This window comes from Gymnodraco acuticeps, unplaced genomic scaffold (genome assembly GCF_902827175.1).
Source record: "Gymnodraco acuticeps unplaced genomic scaffold, fGymAcu1.1, whole genome shotgun sequence".
NCBI classification, from domain to species: domain Eukaryota; kingdom Metazoa; phylum Chordata; class Actinopteri; order Perciformes; family Bathydraconidae; genus Gymnodraco; species Gymnodraco acuticeps.
In genome coordinates, this window is record NW_022992308.1 from 1998659 (window position 1) to 2019736 (window position 21078).

Sequence of the window (21078 nt, forward strand, 5' to 3'; positions counted from 1 at the left end):
TGTGTACGTGTGTGTGCATGCAGTTGAATAAATAATTGTGTGCTCGCATGTGTGTGCCCTCAATAAAACATTTCATTGGCTTCCTCTCTGAATTGTTACAAGTGGTGCCATTATTTAACACAAGGCTCTGGGCAGCATATGGGATTGCAGCATACTGACGCTTAACAAGCACACTTAACCCCAACCGGCCATGCTAAACCGAAGAAAGGGAAGGTTGTTCCCCAGAAGTGACATGGCACAGGAGGGCAGTCAGGCCAGGGTGAGGAGAGGAGGGGACAGCATCATTAATGAACCAGTCCATAGGCTCAATTACCGTACACTGGGTAAAGAAGACAGTGTTAAAACCAAACGGCAGGCACAGGGTAATTCAGGAAACTAGACGTATACAGTAGCACATGATCTCTTAATAAGTCAAACAGGGTCACATTTGATTTGTAGCCCCCATGTTGACTTATCTTAGGACTTTTATTACATTGGCTGCATATGTATAGCTCTTTCTGCTTTAACCAGCAACTAAATTAAGTACTACTAAACTGAAGTGACTTCTACAGCCTGTGTTCACCTAAAGTTTATCTAAGTGAAAACACTAAAAGTCTCCCCAAAGACAAGCCCTCACAGAGTCATAAATCTGTAGTGTTTTTAAAAGCCCCTTGTTATGTCTGTACGTCTATTTCTGTTGTCACAAACATGATTCCTTACTCAGTCCGACATCATGGGAACCATTCAAAAGTCATCTCAACTCCGCTCTCAAAAGAATGCTCTGTATTTTTATATGTTCAGCTTATTGTTTGTGTGTGCCAAGTATCCTTTTTGGAGAAAGAACAAAAATGCTACAATACTAAAAAAAGGCAAGAGAAAAAACTACGATGGGGGGGTGGAGACGAAAAGTAAAACAAAAATGTAGGTGTGGACACTTTTTGCTAGATAGCCAGACTAACTCTTCAAGCTCACTGAAAAGTCCATGGGAGGGTTCAGGGAAGTCTTGCAAGGTAATTGATTGCTCCTAGCGGGGCAATCTGTGTGGGATTTTGTTTTCCTTTTTTCAGTCTGTAGGAACAGAAAAAACACACATGGGCCGTTCTCAGCAATTGAGCCATTAGGGGGAGAATGACTGTGGGAGTGTGGGGGTGAGGAGCCTGACAGCAGGATGAACACTACTTAAACATTACAGTACACACACTCATCCATACACCCAAAACCTAGCCTAAATACAGAGGCGCCCACCGTTAAAGCCGGGGCATTAGGAGATGCAACGGATGCGAGGACAAGAGAATCTTCTCGAGACAGGCGAATTAGACCGCGACCTTTGCTCCCCGTTGAGTAACATTAGCGAGAGCTTCCTGTGTGCAGGCACCACTCTGTTGACCGTTCATCATTGCCCGGGAAGGTGGACAGTCACCATTACACACACACTGACGCCTCACTTTACAATAACACGGCGGCAGCCATGACTCCACATCTGTCAAGGGGATGTTTAAAAAGAGTCATCATTATTACTCTTTATTCTGGAGGTGGGTGCAGGCTGATAGGAGGAGAGCCGTCTGGTTAACGTCGAGTTCCTCTCCTTAACCAACGACCTGGGACAGGAGCGCAGACTTAAGGTGTGGGGGGGGGGGGGGTCCGGACGGGTACCGACTGGGCGGGGGGGGGACCACAGATAAGCGGTGCCCTAGGTCCGTTGGCCCGGGGATCTTAAATCATAGTCAGTCTCTCCCCTAAGTTCACAAACATCAGCATTCCCATCGCTCCAGAACCTGACTCTCTTATCAACGGGCTTATCACAGCGATCAGTTATCTGGTGCTCTAACAAACACGTCTGCTACCATCTCACACTCACTCCTCCACACACAAACACAGACACGCATAATGAAAAATGTGTCAGGGTGAAATGAAGAGTGAAAAACTCTCTAATCATTTTCATTTTGCAGAAAATATAGCAAGTTCCAAACTCAGACAGACACAATTTTCTTTAAAGTTGACTGTAATTCTTCGTCCCTGCTGAAAAGAAACAAGTCAAGTCTTACTCTCACCTTTGTTCCCAATCAGGGAGACCACCGGCTGGATGTCATTTTCCTCGTTGGCCTTCTTCACCAAGCTGAACCAATCCTCCAGATTCTCAAAGCTCTGGTAGTTGGTGATATCGTAAACCAGGAGAACCCCCTGCATTTGAAAAACATAAAGAAACAACAGAGTCCTGTGAGTACACATCATATGTTCTATTGACTTGAGTATTACTAAGGGAGCAAGGGAACAGCAGATGGCACTGCTCCTCTACTGAGAGTCGGGGACACACTCACTCACACATCATCTGAGGGTCACTAGTATTATAATTCAGGTAAGACTGCGGGACGGTTTTTAAATGAAAGCTGTGTTCCCAGTTTTGTTAGCATTACATTCAGTCAAGAATTTGGTGCAGAATTTAGGTGAGGTTTGGTTATCTGCTATCTGATAATGAATGCACGCTGTCTGACTAAAGGCATTCTCCTCCTCCCTCTGTAATCCTCTACACTGCAGAAACACGCATGCAACAACACCAGAGCCATGTTTGAGCAAACACACGGACACTTCAATGAATCAAAGAGTAAACACAGATACAAGAGCTGCTGGCGTAAATCAAGACAAATAATCACGTAGTTTAACTTTCTGCTATCGCTGCGGAAATTGTTGCCTTGTCTAAAAAAGGCCTGGTAATTAAACCTGAGCCGCGGTAAATGTCTCCACTTTTACTGCATGATGCAACACGACTGAAGAGTTGTCTGTTGCTTTTTGTTCGTCAGACACGCACTGTCACAACACGCAAGGTTGGTGACGACAGCTCAGCCCTCTGACAATTACTGCAAGTCTTTCCGAAACAACCGTGATTGATTACAGGACGCACAGTGCTGAACAAAAGGTGTGAACGTTCCATACCGCGCTGACGAGGAAAGTGGCGTAGTGTGATGGGCGACATTTTGCTTTTGAATGAGATAGACAGTAACGCAGAAAATAAAATAACTCACGACATGATGATCCTGGCCGAAATAAATTCAGTTCACAATATACTCAACATAAGCATCCACCTATTGTTACAACTCATTACACTCACTTAACCAGACTGACTTTACCTTGTATGTTTTTAGGAAACAACTATTGCATAACAGATAGGACAACTATCTTAAATATGGTTATCAAAAGGTCCCGCTGCATAAATAAAAAATATTAGAAGCGACATTGTTCTTTCATACAATAAATGTATTTGCTATTTTTATAACGAGCTAGACTATTTTTTCAAGTCACTCGTGATGATATTTAAAATAGTAATAGTGTAATTTACCCCATAAGGGATATTCTACACAATCAAGTTATTGTGAGTTTGTTTTTACTCGATCGGCTATAAAATCCTATATTGTCCCTTCCTTAAAAGGAAGTGCTGCAGACATGGTTAATATACTGTACACTGCACAGTATTATTGCACAATTTAGAGCAAAAAAAACATGTCACTTTCACTATTTTAATGCCAAGTAGATTCATGGAATGGAAAAGAACCTCCAACTAATGTTTGTCTAGCTTATATGGACAAACATGACAGAAGTGTGCTTGCAGCTGCTATATGGTGAAAAGTTTCCTGCCTGTGCCCGAATGTGAGGTCTAATGCTGCAGCACGGGTCTCAGATTCGACAAACTGCGTCCTTTAAGTAGTCCTCTTCAAACAAGAGACATCCTGGAGGTGACAGATAGCACTCGTCTGTAGCAAAACGGCTACCTGATGTTGCTGACACATGTACAAACTAGTACGCAATGACACAAATTACAGTGTTTGCAGAAAGCTCAGTTGTCATTTTTTGAAAACATGTTAAGTTTTCCGTAGGAGAATCATTAAATGAGAGTGAGGGATACATTTTAAGTATATTTTCCATAGACTCACAAATGAAATGACTAATATTGAATACTGGGCAATACTTCCAACGATTTCAGTTTAAAAGTTCAATTAATTCTAATTTTGGTAGTTCAAGCATACTAGAAATGTTGTTTTTGAAAATGCTTACTATAAACCTACCGTGTGCAGTATGGTTAACATTTGTTTAGTCTGACACAAAACCTCAAACTAGGGCTGCTCGATTATGGCAAAAATCATAATCTTGATTATTTGGGTCAATAATTGATAAATTATTATTAAAAAACGATTATCCATTTACTTTGAAAACATCAATTTATTGGAGAAAACTGTTTTGAACAGTAGGTTTTTAACAGTTGATTACCCTGAACTTTAAGTATAACTCAACTGAAAAACCAATTAAAAAAAACAAAATTAATAATAAAAAAATAATCATTATATTTCGATTACGTTGTTTTCGTAATCGTTGCAAGCCATAATCGTAATTGCGATTAAAATACGATTAATTGAGCAGCCCTACCTCAAACTGTAAAAAAAGAAAATGGAAATTAGCGATGCAGAGATTCTAAAAGGTCGATTGGCCTGCTAAGCTCACTGAGAATCCAAAATGACAGTTTATTATGATTTGGCTGCAGAGGGAGGGAGTGGCTGTACTAATAAGCACAAACAGTCACCAATACAGGACGACTAGGGAATAAGAAATGTATTCTTCTTAAACCGTCATCCGAGTATACTTCACAACACTAGTCTGTGTTGAGTATGGCGTGAGTGTTACATGTTGTGATCATGGATGTTGCCCCTCCTTTCTGTGATGTGATTGTGATGTGCTATATGTGACATGTACTGTATGTAGTAACGTGTGTTGTTTATTGTTCTCTTTTATCCTCACACCGGTATCTACTTGTCTTTCCTCCTTTTTATTTTATTTTATATATTTTCTTATAACTAATGCTGTTGATATATTGTAATTTTAAGGGTGTCTATTACCATCTGGCCGGGGACAACAGCTGGAAATTAGCCATGTCGGCTAAAGCTGCACCATTTACTGTTTTTGTGACAGTAGATGGGGACTGTCCACGACACTATAAATAAATAAACTAAACAAAGAGTGTTCATTTTGGAGGAATCCGATTCTGAAGTTCAGAGAGCGTGCGTGTCATCTTACATGAGCTCCGTATACATATTTATCCAGCATTTTTCCTCCTATCGTTTGGCCTCCGATGTCCCACACCTGCAGGGTCACGTTTAAGTTTCCTACAGAGAAGAAAAGACAAAACACTTAATATATCAAAAAGACCTCATAATGCAATGCCTAACTATTAAACCAGCTCTATAAAGAAGGCATTCAATGTCAAATTCCCCAATGTCTTGTTTGAAAATGCTCTTTTCCAATAATGATTAAAAAGATTTAACAAAACAAGAAATAATGCTACAATTTCTCAGTTTCCATTCATTTTTTGTGTTTTTTATTCATTAACATGTTATTTGAACAAAGCTCGTAATCCTGAAGAAATAAAGAGTCAGCTGTTACTGGAATTGCGGTGAGCGATTTTCTATAATAAAAGTCCACATTGTTGATATACATAATGGAAACAATAAATCATCGATTAATATTTCATGCTAAGCGCTTTTGCCTGGCAGGTCACCCACACCTCACATCCAAGAATATCCAGCCCATAGATTGAGGGGGAGGAATAGGTACGCTTACCCTCTCATTTAAACACGCTCAATACACAGGCAGAAAAAAGAGTGACTTCTTATTAGCCTGGGAAGAGCTGTTTGCATTGTGCCATATCCTGCCAAGTTAGGAAAGTGAAGAGAATGATGTGCTGTTAAGGAAAATAGCAATAATTAACACAAAACGAGAGGAAAAGGAGACTGTTGTCCCTATGCCTGTGGAAAGAGAAAAAAGGAGAGGGAGAGAGGAAGACGGGCACAAAAACCAAATCCAAATAAATATTTTCTTGCTCTGGAAAATGAAAGGGGTGGTTGAAAAAAAAAAAAGATGTCAAAAAAAGAGGGTGGACCAGACAGCGGGGAGTTTATGTTGGTGTGATGGGGAGCTGTGGACACGGCTGGACGACTCACCCCTTCATGAGACCCCTTTTTAAAGGAAGGAAACGCTGAGGTTCACAGTCACTACATCTAGACTATACAGTGTCAATGTAAAGCTACATTGAGGAGTGCGATGCATAACGGCTCCTTGGTGTTGTAGAGAGCCATCCCCACCCGTCCTCCAGGCCGGGACACTGGCTTTATTTATGTTTCAGAGATTCACGCTGACTCCACAGTGCTGACATTTTTCTGCTTATGCTTTGCACTTTTGGACTTAAATGTCATATTTATTTTTAAAGTGATTGTTTTTACTTTGTTTTTATTTATTTTTAAATGATCTCCCAGTCACAAAGTGTTTTTTATTTCCATGTCTCGATTACTGGACCAAATGTCCCAATTTCCAGAATGTGCAACTGTGGAACCAAGCGATGAACCTTAAAACTGATAACAAGGTTAATGGGTAAGAAAAACACATGTTGACAATTAATTGACCTCTTAATGTGACGTGAAATGGACACAGACAAAGCAGCGCCAGAGAGTTTGAGGATTTCTAAAGTAAACTTCACCTCAAGTCAATCCCCTTCACCGCCTGTACCTCATTGGTTCGGCAGAGACATCTGGAAGAGGTATTGTTATAAAAGCACACACAGAGGAGGCTGTTGTGTGCCAGTCGGCCTCACCTCACCTCTCCCCGCGTTGGAAAATGTACATTAAGCTTGACAAGCTGGGCCTTCATGGTGAGAGGGGCCAACCCTGGCTAAAGGCTACTCTCCCCCCTGCTGCAAAAGACCCTTACAGCCCCATAGAGACCCGGAGAGCCACACAACCTCACCGATACAAGGCAGGGTGGAGGTCCTAACGAACGTTTGGGACCACCCAGCTCGCAGAGCCACCCTCCTCTTCATCAGCTCATCAACACCCAATTCCCCAGAAAATGGGCCATTTAACAACTCCGCTGTTGGACCCAGTGTTGTTGCTGCCCCGGTGATACGTGTGCTATATTTGAACAAAGGTTACAGTTCAGCACTGTCAGTAGAGCCCTTTCAGGAAAGAAACTGACTGGAAAGAGAAGTCAAACCATTAACAGCATTTGTTCGAGTTTGCATTAAGACGTTTGGGCCCGGTCTGTGCTTATGGTTGGCTCTTTTCATCCACCACAACATTTTTGGGGGTTTAGTTCTCCTAAGTCTCATAAGCTGAAACTGACACAAAATCAAAATACAATCCTTCAGCCAACTCACAAATCAGCATAACTTTTACTTTTAGCACTTAATTTGCCCTTGCTTAATGTTGTTTTATTAGTAATGAAAGAATGGAGGCACTTTGCAGATTTCTGCAGCTTAGGGCCCTGGCAGAGTTTTACAAAATGCCATTTCAAAATGCTAAAAATCCCCATTTCACATGGTAGGAAGTGAAAATTGAGTGCTTTCGTCTAAATATAGCATTAGTCAATAAACATTTATTTTACAGATCTAAGGGGGGCACAGAGTGTGGCTTTATTTCTGCGGGTTCAACATAAACAAATAGGAACATGAATGTTTTATGTGGTGCAGGACAAAGATCGGTTGAACTTGGGGATCAGTGATATGGATATAAAATGTTAATGTATTTACTCTGTACGGTGCCACCGAATTATGAGCAAGGCTCGCCCTTTTGGACATAAGCTGTACATTGGCCTTGTGGAGTTTTTTTAAAAAAAGTGTGCTGTTTGCTCTGGAGAGAAGAGCTTTCAGAGCGAATAAGCCTGAGAAGTGGCAGACACTCTACAATGAGGAGCTACCAGAAAAGACACATTCAAGAGTTAACCTGAAGAACAAACTCTGCCTTGAAATGGTAGGACAAGAAAATATGAACAGCGCCAGAAAATATGAGAAATTAAAATATGACAGAAAGTGATGTTGGAACAACAGGCCTCTTTGTCCGACTTTGAATTCATATTCTGGACTGGTACTTTCTGACTTTGTAAAGTACACACAAACATTGAAAACCTTGACATAATGTATATTTTACAGTATTACAAACAAAAACAGTAAAGTCCGTCTGTCTAAGTAGATACTTACCAAGGACATAAATCCTCAGTATTTTATTGAATTAACAAGTCTGCCACTACATGTTTGTGCAACACGCGTGTCTGTGCTGAGTCTGCGAACAGGCGAGCGCTCCCAACAGATTACGAAGGTGTCTCACCTGGAAGGCTTATTCTTTTCAGAAAGAAATCCAGGCCGATGGTTTGTTTGTACTGCTTCCCAAAAGCCTCCTGTGCAAACCTGGTGGCGAGTGATGTCTGAAACAGAGACAAAGTGAGAGACATGGTTAAAGTGCACCAATCTTAAATCCTCAGCGATCAACAGGAATATAATTAAGTCATTTACAGGAGTTAAGTGTTTTTAAAAGAAAAGACCTCAATCCAGTGCATAGTATTTGGTTAACAACAAATATTCACACATGTACGCACAAAATAAAAACCAAAGCAAAATCGCAGCATAGCCTGCAGCAGATACTGCCTTCCAGAGAAAATATACAGTATATTAAAAGACTTCCTGAAAAAGTGATACTTTCGGTGGTGAGCAGAAGAAGGAAAACGTTGATATAACTCAAACTGAGCTAACGGTAACGCCAAAGAAAGCTTTTCACAATATTTCTAAAAATACAATTTATCATATGACAACACTTGTGTGCAGCCATAATTCGTATGCGTTGCAACCTTTAAGAATGACCTGTCGGACATTCATTTCATTATTACAAATCCATTCTGGGCACCTTCAAAACCGTTGTTATTGATTGAAAGGTACGCTGATGTAATTGTCTGCCTCCTCCCCTCCGTCTCGCTCCCCAGCCACGGTTGTGACAGTGAAATCAACGTGAATTACAAAAACAGGTGCCGGGGTATGTCATGTCTACAGACTGCAGACCTAATAATTGCCACAAATTATAAAGCGTCCATCACTGTCACTGTTGTGTTTGAGGGAGGGGGAAAAAAGCATGTTAGGGTCTCTCCTGAAATCCATGGGAATTCATAGCACAGGCTTGACATGCCAAGTATAATTCATTTTGATGGATGAGGATAGGGAAAAAAATGAAGTGCTGAATGTCTATTAGCTATCTTTAGAGCAGTATGCTTACATAAACACAACAGAGAAGTGAAGCAATGGGATTCCCTGAGTGTTCATGTGGCAGCAAATGCATTTTAATGTGGTACTTGCCACTCACTGAGTGTTAGAGGATCTCAAACTAAATTCTTTCTTTCAATCCAGTAAACCTTCACTTGAGCCAATGTCCTTATCTACCTCCATTTAGGCAAAGGTAGTTTAAGTTTAGCCAAACAAGGAGACAGGCTAATTTATGAAGGAACAACCTGTATCATGGTTTACCCATATCTTCTTCAAGTACATAATAGTATCTTTGGCTTCCTTAGGATACTTTGTCATTGTGGGGGTCAACTTTATTACTAAAGCTTTACGTTTATGCCAGCTTGGAATTACATTTTATATTTGAATTAAACCTACGAAATGTTTAATCTTGGACTTTACCAGTGGCTTTTTTGCAGTTGTATCCATCTAATTCTTTTAAAAGTTCACTGTCCTACAGACTTGATTTAATCTCAGCATTTCGAGCCTGTCACATGCTCAAGAGTGACTGAAAAATGAATAAAGGTGACTGACGCAACAAGGAGAAAATCGGCCATTTAAGTAGCCCAAACGATCATTGACAACACAGGAATAACAAGCTTGGACAGCAAAAATGTATTCCACATGCTCGCGTTGGCCTAGTGGGCCATTTGTCTTGGCATTCCAGTAGCTTGGCTCTCCTCCCTCAGCGTAGTCCTTTTTTTCCAACGTACAATTGGAACTAACCAGCCAATGTAAAAGCTGGCGTAATCCTGACACTCCAACAGAGAACAGCACAGGGTCACCAATGACACCGATGCCGGGAAACGGGGGAAGTTATACTGAAACAAGAAACTACGAGGGAAAAAAAGATGGCAAGCTGACCATTTCCATGTGATGCAACTCAAGATACGGTGCATTTTTGCAACATTGCACTCAGCTTTCGCTATATTCTCTACAGTGAAGACTGATATAAATGTTGGTATATTGCTGACAAGTTAGACTACACTTGCTAGGAAGCAGCATCCGTTAATGTACAGGACCTGCACCTAAAGAGCCTTTTTAAAGAGCAAATATTCAGAAAACTCAGTGACTTCTAACAAAATAGACCTGTGTGTAAGTTCCCCGCAGCACCTTACGAGCCTGGCTAAATGTGCAACTTCATATTTAAAAAACATCTTGCTCAGGTGCACAAGCCTTCCCACATCTCCCTATATTTCTGAATGGACAACAAACCACAAGCAAAAATACCACCGAAACTGCTGTCCAAGAAAAACTGATCCGATTGCAATTTGCTCAGCAAATTGACATTAATAAGGGGGGAAACGGCATTCAAGATGTCAGTCAGTGGTGCCTACTCAAAATGGGGGGCAGGGCTCCTGTTTTCTGCCCAAAACAGACAAGCAGGTAAGTCATTCAGACAGTGACGAGCTGACACCTGGCAGCAGTGTGAGGAGGGTTATTAATGTAGCGTATCTACTGGGAACTGAGTTGTGTGTGTTCTCTTCACCCCCCTCCCCCAAAAGAAAATGTCGACTCTCCAGAATGAGAACATTCATTTTTCTCATTGGGTCTCACTATTACTGCTACATTCATTTTCTTTCTCCCAAAGGAAGGAGAGATTAGTTACGAAAGGGGATGTGTAGTTGAAAGCACTTGACGTCCCTGCCTTACATTCACACTCATTCATTCGAGGATTTGAGATGCAGTGAAGAAGAACCATAGCTAAATTGTCATGACAACCTCCCTGCTTTGCTGCAAATGATTGTTTGGTGTGAGTAGGAAAATATTCCACTGTTGTGGAGGTAATTTAGGTGTATTTAATCTACATCATTATCACACTCAGGATCCAGTCCAGTAGTTCTGAAAGGGAACAGCAGTCATAAAGCCTGTGTAGATTTAGCAAAGAGAAAAAAAGCACTAAAGGCCTAGCTATATTTGTTCAAAGTTCAGACAGTCATAAAACTCAGTCTTCACACATGACACTTTGTTATTTTTAATCTATCAAATGAGAAAACAGAAACATTTCTCATATGGGCTGTCCAGACATAATTTTCTTAAATGGGGCCTCACTCTGGAGCCAAATGCATACAGGGGGTGCTTGGCCAGGAGAAAAGAGGTACACTGATGGAAAACAACCACCAGCTGCAAGAGCCAGGCTGAAAAACTGTCATACTCTGTAAAACACTGCACAGTGCAGTGTTTTAGCCCAAGTGAATTGAGCAGTAGCTGCAGTCCCAAAGTGTTCTATAAATATGGGGACTGTGACAATTAATCATCCAGCTATATTTCCAATTTAAAACAATTAAAAGATGCATTTTATTTGAATAATCTAGGGAATGTTGTTATGTTTTCCTTCAAGCTTACCCTGTTGTAATTTCTCATACAATTTCAAAGCAGGCAATACATCAGTGGTGAATTAATTTGGGTTGACTAAAATCGGCCCCTTTTGATGAGAAAGTTTGAAAAGAATAACGAAACAACATCATATAATTTCTCCACCGTGTAAGTCTATGTTCTTAGTTACTATAAACCACAGCTCCACCAGCACGTAAGTACAACTACGTTCAATGGTATTTCCAAAGTGGATTAAGGACTGGGTAGACCCAATAGGTTTAGATCCAGAAAACGTGCCACATTTAAATCATTAATGCTATCTTAGAGGTGGGAGTATGTCCGTCAACAAAGGTATAACAGGATTAGGAAACATTTATTTATACAGACTTCATCTTTACTTTATCATGCAGTCATTACAAATTGTGATTAATACTGAATAACTTTTCAGTCCAAAATTTAATTTGAGAAACCATATTCCCCCATCAATGTATTAAATGTCAGAAAGTAGTGTCCAAGGTGATGTCTTTAAAGGTCTTCTTTTGTCAGTGCTAAAGCTGTTTAATTTAATATGAAATAAAACAGAGATGGAAGGAAATCTCCATATTTGAGAGGCTGAAATATCAAAGATGGCTATTTTTTACTGACCATTAACTGATCAATTAGTTGACATATCTTAATTCAACCATCTCAAGCTCTGACTGAGATGAACCTTGCTGCTATCTTTCCCTGCCTGTCCCTAGAGCTATTAACAATTATTATAATTGGATACATAAGACTTCCAAGGGTAATAAGTAAAATGTAGGTACATTAAATTGTGTGTTTTGTTTGTTTGCTAGTATCACAATGAATGTTTGTTGAACTGTTGATAGTGATAAACTTGGAGTAATAAAAGGGAACATGCACTATAATGCTGTATGTTACTATGGCCTATGCTTTTGAGTAGTTAATGTCATACGGACAATTGTCTACAAAAGCTGGATATCCATGTTATATTGTTTTATGTGATGTTATGCTTCCTGCTGCAGTAATTGCACATTCGGGACGGTTGACTTGACATTAACTGATGTTGTCAGATTCTAGTGATAGCTTTTGTCTAAGGAGTCATGGAGCATTTGAGCTAATATATTACATTTTGTTGATATTTTCGAGACAACGTACATGAGTTATATTAAGTGCGTATTGTGTTGTTAAACAACTGTTAGATGAGATAAAGGTAACAAGTCTCCCTGTGTCGTAAAGTGTAAGAAACAAACCAAGTGTTCGCTAATTATATCGAACTATGTTGTCTGTAGCCTTGGATGTTGTTAGCATTAGCAAGCTAAGCTACATAGCGTCAGTCGCCATGGTGACTGGGAAGACTGCAGCGGTTGGATGAGCAACGTAAACAGAAGCCTGCTGTCGTCCAACAACAAACAATAAAACACAACTATCTTTGTTGAATTTAGACTGTATCTGTAGTTACTTTCAGTATGTGTGCGTTGAATATGTCTGTGACGGTCTCACCTTCCCACAAGCACCGTCTCCAACCACTACAATTTTAAGCTGCCTGTCCTGGCTGTCCTCCTCGGAGTCCGACATGACGCTGAAATGTGCTCCGACTTTATCAACGTGCAAAACAAAAAAGGAAAACACTAGAAGAATAAAAACACCGTCGCCGGTTGTCTGGATGTTGTTATGACACTAGTGTAATCACAAATGGATTAAACGATTGTTGAGTGGGCAAGCAGCAGACGCCATTTTGACTCAACTAACACAACACTGCTCCACTCGGCATGATCCACTCACTCACGCAGTGTGCTTCCTCCACTGATTTTCGGTTAATCGGAGGGTAACAGCAACCGAAAAACAAACCGGAGGCCACTCTCAGTTTGTAAATATTTACAGTATTGCCATGAAGCCTTTTGCTTTGACTGGAAACGATCAGAACCGGAAACCCAAATTCACCAGCGGCGTGGTTGAGTCCTGTGTGACGCGTTCCCGTTGCCGTGGTAACAGAGGTCAACGTGTGAATATGAAAACAGAAACACCTCAAAGCAGTTTTGCTTATTTATTAAGTAGGCTATTTTATTTTACGTTGGTTTGTTTGCTATGTGTGGGTCACTTAAATAGATTATACTGAGCAAAAGGTATTACACATACTATGTGACCCAAAATAAAGAATAAAAACATCTGCCTAAAAAGTGTTTAAAGTAGGTAACCGTTTACACAGCAATAAAAATAGCTCAACTACTCCTATATTTATAATGTAGGAACGTTTATATTTTCTGCCTACTTTATCGCTTACTTAAATAGGGGCTTCTTTTGACTCTGATAGTTTTATTGACAACTGTCAGGTTACTTATTTTCCAAGTTTAAACAAAAAATCTTATGATCAGTTTTTTTAAATATGTTGATCTGTCCTACATGGCCAGTGATTATCAAGGTTGGCTCCCTCCGGGGTAGCACTGTCACTGTCAAATTTCCATTTTATTTAAGTATAAAACTACCTTTTGTTTTATTTTTCTTGCACTTATGTATTTATTTCATACTTTCTGCTGCTGCAATGCCTCCATTTTCTGTCTCATAAAAAGATGGAGATACCCTTATATATTTTTTTTATATTGAATGAAATTCTCTCTCTGCCTCTCTCTTAAAAAATAGACAGGCAGACAGGCAGACAGACAGTCACACGTAGGCTACACACATAAACACACACAAATAGTCTCATTGACTTTAGTAATACAGTTTAATAAATATGATAATATATTAATATCTGAAACCCCATTTTGACATATAGAAGATGTATAATGTGCTTCCAACATCAAAATGCTTTCACTGTGTTGACACAGACACACTCACACACATACACGTGCACTAGGCCTATATGTCATGTCAAAGTGAATCAAAAGTTGCATGGCTATGAAAACAGAGATCCAAAGTCTGAAGATCACACACTGAAATCCACCTTTTAGGGTTTTACCTCTTAAATCATTATAGAGTCTGCAGTGTTCATCAACTATTATGAGGTTAAAGTTATTCCTAAAGCCTCTTAATCATAGATAGACGGACATATTTAATTTTTCCACAGCTAAATTCACAGCTCAGTCTCACCACAGTTTAGAAGAATATCTTACCAGCTGTGTAATGTGATGACACACTGATGTATTTACCAAATGATGTATGACTATTATTGGCAAAATGTAACATTGGTCTCAGACAAAATGCAAAGACAGAACATTTAAATAATTATTTTTGTGACATTTTTCTCTGGTGTAATGGTCAATTATGCTCAATTATTTCAAGACATAAACATGAACAAATTGTAGTTAAAGAATCACGTTTCAAGGCTGAATTAGTTTCTCCACGACCTATTGCCAAGAGAAACTTTATTCTCCATTTTTGTGATCACAGTACATAGTTATTTTTTAGGTTTGGAGTCCAGAAGATACATTGCATCATATTAAGGAACAACAAGGATACACCTTTGTCATATATAAATGACTTGAAAATGCAGCATGTTTGTATTTATAAAATGTTTAAACATGAGGCCAATGAGAGGATTTTCATTGTGATCCTTGATGACCTTGATCTCTAACAGTCTTAACAAACAAGAATCTGTCCAAAAGGAGAGTTAAGACACAAGTATATTCCCAAGAACAATATCTATATTAAAAATTATTTGGAGGATCTCCTGTATTTATATTTGTTTGTACGGAAAAAAAAAAAAATATTCCTGTGTTTTTAACCCTTTTTACTTCAAATGCCCTAAAGTCCACTACATATATGTTTAGTGTTAATATTGACTCCTCGCTCAGTTACTCGCTTTTACGTTATATGTGTTGTAAGATTCCCGTCTAAATGCTATAGCTGCAGTGTTTTACAGGCCAAAAATTAAATCACGGTCCTCGTCTTTCACTCTCTTTGCTCTGCAGGGGAGGATGTCGCTGCAGCATGAGGGAAGCAGAGGAATTTGCACCTGGGCCATGAAGCAGGTGGCAGAGACTGGCAGGTCAGTGGCTCCAACATGAGGGTGTGATTGACAGCTAACCCTGAGCAGACACAAAGCTTTGAAGGGAAATTAAGCTTAATTGTTTTTTCAAAAAGGTTGTAGACAGAAACGACCAAGGCAAATTGAGAGAGAGACAGCAGTTGGAAAAATCTGTCAATTGACTTATTTTCATCTCATGGGTTTTGGATAGTCATTGTATCGCATAAATGGAGAAGGCTTTATTATTAAGCTAAATTGCTGCACGAAAATTCATGGAAGCTGTGAAAATAGCTTACAAAAATGCTATTTTCTGATCATTTTTATAGTTAAATTACAATATTTTAGATAGTGCCTTAAACGCCCAATGTTGTTTCAGTGAGCTTTTACAATGAAACAAGTTCTTCAGTTTGTATTTGTACTTGAAATATTAGTGAACAATATTGATTCAAATAAAGGCAATATAAGGCTTAATGTAAATTAGGCCAAGGATACATTCAACGTATGCCAAAATAAACAACAAACAAAAGGGACCTGTGGCACGAATTTAAACATATTTTAGATATCTATTTTAATGTAGTAACTTTGCATATTTGTATTTCATTGGTAGTGTGTTACATATGATTAGGTTGAGGAAATTAGAACTCAGGTTATTAAGTTTCAGGGAGAGAAATACTCCTTTATTGATTCCTGCTACTAAAAATAAATATCTTAAAGCAAAATATCGGTTATTTATGGTTGAATTATTGCATTTGTTTAAGCCTTAGCCTACATATAAAAAAACAATTCTTAGTGGGATGTGTCATTTGGTAGTGCATTTTTAGACACGGGTGTTCTGATATCATAATAGACTACCATAATGATACATTTAAAAAATAGTTTGAAAAAAGGAAATTCAGAAATTGGCCTACTTAGAAAAGCGTTGAAGCAAATCAACCCCAACCGTACATAATTAAGGATACGATATTTAAAGTTTTGTAAAAATTGAGTTGTTTTACAGTTTAATCTGGTGGTTAACCGGGAGTGACGTTCAAAGGAGACATCAGTGCATTTTACAATCTGTGCTCGCTCCGCCGTAAAAACCCACAAATGCAAACCATTATGTAAAAAAGAGGATCCGGGCGATAAACTGCAGCTGTTGCAAATGCCAGTTTTCTATAATCAATATCAACTGTGGAGAGTCTCTGCAGAAGAAAAATAATTACTGCGGAGTTAAAGCATCTCACAGAAACATATCAGTTCAGGCCAGAAAGGAACAGCTTGTGTAAGTCATTTCCAGATAAATCGAAGAACAACGAAATCGTGTTTTACGAGGTGAACACGAATTTTGTTGGGGAAAATCATAATTTAACCAAGCAGTTGTCTTTTCGAAATCACAAAAATCAAAAAGTGATGCTCCAAAAAGAAAATACTCAAAATAATGTAGAGATTGTTGTTTACTGTTGAACAATAATAAAGACAAAATCAGCGACTTGTGCGTACACTTCCATGCATAAATCATTTAGCAGACGTAAAAAGGTTGCAAATAAAAATAAAAAAATCTTCTGGGTTCCCCTATAATTTGATTTTCAGGTGGTGAAATACACCCTAAACAAATGGTTTACAATCACAGCCTGTAAGTAAGTAGACTATATTTCCCACGCGCGTCACGTAAACAATGAAGGAAGGGAAAAAAAGTAACGGGGAATGCACACCTATGGGGGTGTTTGCATTTCAACGATCGGAGGTTGTAAGGAAAAACAACCGCGAAATATCTCTCTATATCAGATATCTCCGCATGCAGGTAGATCTGATGTTAGGACATAGGCGCCTTTCGTGATGTTCTATATGGGATTAAAGAAGATGGGGCACTGATTAGCCAAAAACCACACCATAGAGGTTAACATATGCCCGGATGTTGGTGCGTAAAAGCGGATTGCCATTGCGCAGTTTTGTCAGGGGGGAAATACTTTCTCATGGTTGGTCCACAGGAATGGCCCTGTTGTTAGTTTTGATCTTTGGTACTTTTATGCTCTTTTTATCATCGTATGCAAGGTGTTGTACAAATTGTGATTCATTTAATTTCTTCGTATTACTCACGTTTATCACAATACAGCCTCCCACAGACTGTGAGAGTGCCTGCACGAGTTGTACAGTAGATATTCTTTAATGGTAAAGATGGATGGCTGATAAGGCATGCTCCACATTGACCCTGATTTAACATCCAAGCTATTAGTGGATACATAATACAATATAGCCTACTCCTAATATATTGCAGTATTAAGCCTAAAAGTAGAGAGACAAGCTTAAAGTATTTGCCAGTTGACAACAAAATATTGTTTGCGATGTGCCAACTCTTCCTTCTTTGACTGAAATGTACGCGCAGTGACATGGGCCTCCTTAACCCCGGAATACTCCTCTCCTTGTGTTGACATGCAGCCCTAAAGGTATAGCTGTCAGTTTGCCCTGTTCGGGAATCACACAGCTATTCATCATTGTTTGACAGGTGTGTTTGGGAAAAAGCCATAGTGGCTCAGAGGACACCTACAAAGTCCCAACGGTGGGAATCTTCATATGGAAGTTTTGGTATTTGGAGAAAAAGCTTTGGTAAAAATCCACATGTTTTACCCTAAAAATGCGCAGGATAAAGCTGATATGAAAATCATCGATAAACGTATATTTGTTGCATAATTGGTCAAAAACACACAAAGATGTCCTGAACCAATGTCCAATTTCACTCTTATACCGAGGCTTTTTAGTCAGAAAAAAACATTGCGATTGTCTCGATTTTTACAATAAAACCAGGCTTCTTAAAACTCAGGTTGTAGCAGAGATAGTATTTTCAGCACTGAGTAATGATAATTGCATTTTTCTTTTTATCACCGAGTTGTCTAATTATAGTAGTGTATCCAATGTTAGTTCGTAAAATCGGACAGAAAAAACGCGACTGTCCCAATATTACAATTAGTAATTTACGATCTTAAAATAAAATCAGATTCAGAATAAAAAATAATGCCTGATATGTTTTTAATGTTTTTTTCGATCTTAACACAAATAACACATGTACAATTAGAACAATGAGAACAATATTAACAATTAGAAGTCGGTCGGTTTTATAGCCTGCTTCCTACCACGAGATCACTAATAGGCCTAACACAAGTGACCGCCCCCTCTCAGTCTGACACACACTACAACGCATTTTACATTAAAGTAATGTATATAGCTCAAAAGTGCTGAAATATCTTACCTTTATAAACACAGCAAGAAAAAAAACACACAACCTGTAACAGAGACAGTTCTATGAAAAGTCAATGGAATATGCCTATGTCCAATCACTGCAGAGGTAGGAAGGCGCATGTAAAATATAAACCAACATAAGGTGACATTTACAGTCTATCAGGCCGCTGGTTCCCACAGGGGGGTCCGTGGGGCTTCAGAGGTCCTTGAGGGGCTCCCGAGAAAAAAGAGGAACACTTTAATGTTATTAATGTCACTCTTCAGAGGTTAACATTTAAACATCAGGTCCAAAGTCTTGTGATTTAAAGCCTAAATCGAAATGTCTTCTTCAGCGGGGTTCCTTGGAACAGACTCTTATTTAATTAAAGCCTGAGTCTTGTTTAAGTATTTGAGGAAGTGATAAAGACGTTTGGGAACCCAGACCTGGTAAGCACCATGAGACCAAAAGTCTCCATCTGGTCTCATCCTCTTGTCAGAAAGAGAGTTTGTTTGATTTCCGGGGTCATAAAACATAAAAAGGAATAAATACAGTCACGTAGTTCACTGATTCCCCGCACATGCAGAGAGTGTCCATGCAGGGAGGCAGTAGGCGTATGGGTAATAGTAGGAGGGCTGCAGGGAGAGCAGCGGGGGCCGCAGGATCTCTCCCGGGCTGTACTGTCTCTGGTCATCCCGCACCAGGACCTTCACCGCCACCTTCTTGGCAGCCGGAGTCGACGCCATGAGATCGGCGGCCATCTGGCGGCGTTTCGTCTTGTACCGGCGGTTCTGGAACCAGATCTTGACCTGGGTCTCTGTGAGCTTCAGAGAGGCGGCCAGGTCGGCGCGCTCCGGCCCGGACAGATACCGCTGGTGGTTAAAGCGACGCTCCAGCTCGAAAACCTGCGCGTGAGAGAAGGCGGCCCTCGAGCGCTTCTTCCGCTGTTTGGGCTGATCCTGACTCTTCTCGTCCAGGGTGCTGGAGTCTGGGAGACACGCAGATGCAACATGATTCAAGATTCAAATGCACATTATTACCATGTAGTTAAACGTTTAAGTCCCAGTCTCCTTCAACAATGCAACATACATAAATTAATATATATAAGACATAACAATGAAACAATACAAAATAAAGCAAGAAGAACAGAAGAGAAATAAAATAAAATAGTGCCCGAGAATTGCAAGTGACCAATGTGCTGGTAAATGCGTCAGAAGTAAACTATATAGGCCTACATGTAAAATAGACTACAAGTGAATTCCAGGATTTGTTTTTGTTATTTTAATACATGTGCTGATTTGAAATTAGATATGTGTTTTGGGTGAGACTGATTAAAAACATAAAGCAAGCAGATTCAAAGTATGCACACTTGTACGTTAGGGTGTTTCACTTTTTTGATTTAAAAATGTGTTGGAAATGAGTTGCCATGAATTAATCAAATGTACTTGGTGCTTTGGTTTTAAAATTGAAGTGGAAAATGTCGTATCAGAGTTGTTATTCAAGCATCAGTGTGTATAACAACATCATTGTTATTCTGCAAAAACGAGCAGTATTAAACTGCACAATTACAATTAAAACATTTTCAAATGTGTCTGTTTACAACATAACTTTCCTCAAGTCTTTACAGTTGTATTCAGAGTGCCACACTTTATTTTGTATCAGTTGCATGGGATTATTTCAGTCCAACTCACCCGTAGCATTGTTGGGCTCACTGTCACTCTTTGCGTTTTCCGCAGCTGCAGACTCTTGGTCCGTCTCTTCTTGTAAACTCTCCTGTGGCACATCAGACGCAGGGTCTCCGTCTTTCTCTGACTTGCACACGGCCGGAGTCTTGCTGTCGTTGTCATCGCTGAGTCCCGAGTCCGAGTCGTAGCTTTTCTGGTCCGCAGGCTCACAAGCCTCCCCATCATCTCTCCGAGATCCTCCGTTCATCTCCCCAAATATTTTCCAGCAAGCCGTCTTGGAGAAGCACATGTCCAAATCTGGCAAGTGTCGGCTGTCGTCCTTTTTGTTCAGGATGGCTTGAATGGAGAAAGGCATCAGCGAGTTTCCACGAACGGCCATTTTCAAAGAAGCGGAGTTCTCTCGGTTCTTCAAGTTTAAGTGTAATCAACCGGTTCAATAAATGTCAGTTCATCCACATTTTAGACTACTCCCTCCGTGGAGCACAGCTGTCGCTTAAATCTTTCCCTCCAGTGTTGGTTCCTGGTCACATCCCCGCGGTAAAAGCTGTGAAAAGTTTCTGCTACATCCGCAGGCACGATGCTGCTCCTCCGCATAGCTCTGCCATCAGCCCGGGCTACCTCCAGTCTCCGGCCCTTTTCACCCAGTTTTTTTTACCAGCAACCTTCACCTGTGACTGACAGGCACTCCTAGTGGCCTCCTATTGGCCAGGACAGGATGAAAGTCGCTCTACGATTGGCCACTGTAAACTACGTCATGCTGCTTTCAACCGGGTGGGAAAAAGTTAAAGAAAAAGTTGGAGGCTGAACTGACAACCACACGAAGTATTTCACCTGAAAGTGTTTCCAAAACTTGAGAGCTTAC

At 39.9% G+C, this 21078-nt stretch overlaps 2 protein-coding genes across 3 annotated transcripts in view; both read right to left on the reverse strand.

Annotated features, from left to right (window-relative positions):
• Window positions 1-13335, reverse strand: part of rab28 (RAB28, member RAS oncogene family) — a 28711-nt gene extending 15376 nt beyond the window's left edge. For both annotated transcript variants that reach the window (XM_034208162.1, XM_034208163.1), the window contains exons 1-4: window positions 12878-13335; window positions 8118-8214; window positions 5041-5129; window positions 2031-2160 (exon numbers count right to left, since the gene is read on the reverse strand). In XM_034208162.1, coding sequence (XP_034064053.1) covers window positions 2031-2160; window positions 5041-5129; window positions 8118-8214; window positions 12878-12952 — 391 coding nt within the window. In that variant the 5' untranslated portion in view covers window positions 12953-13335. The remainder of the gene's footprint in view (window positions 1-2030; window positions 2161-5040; window positions 5130-8117; window positions 8215-12877) is intronic.
• A 4992-nt stretch (window positions 13336-18327) lies between these two features.
• Window positions 18328-20834, reverse strand: nkx3-2 (NK3 homeobox 2). Its single transcript, XM_034208161.1, has 2 exons — window positions 20223-20834; window positions 18328-19519 (listed from the first exon to the last, which is right to left on the reverse strand). The coding sequence occupies exons 1-2, from the start codon at window positions 20593-20595 to the stop codon at window positions 19095-19097; spliced, it is 798 nt and encodes a 265-aa protein (XP_034064052.1). The 5' UTR covers window positions 20596-20834; the 3' UTR covers window positions 18328-19094.
• Window positions 20835-21078: the final 244 nt, after the last annotated feature.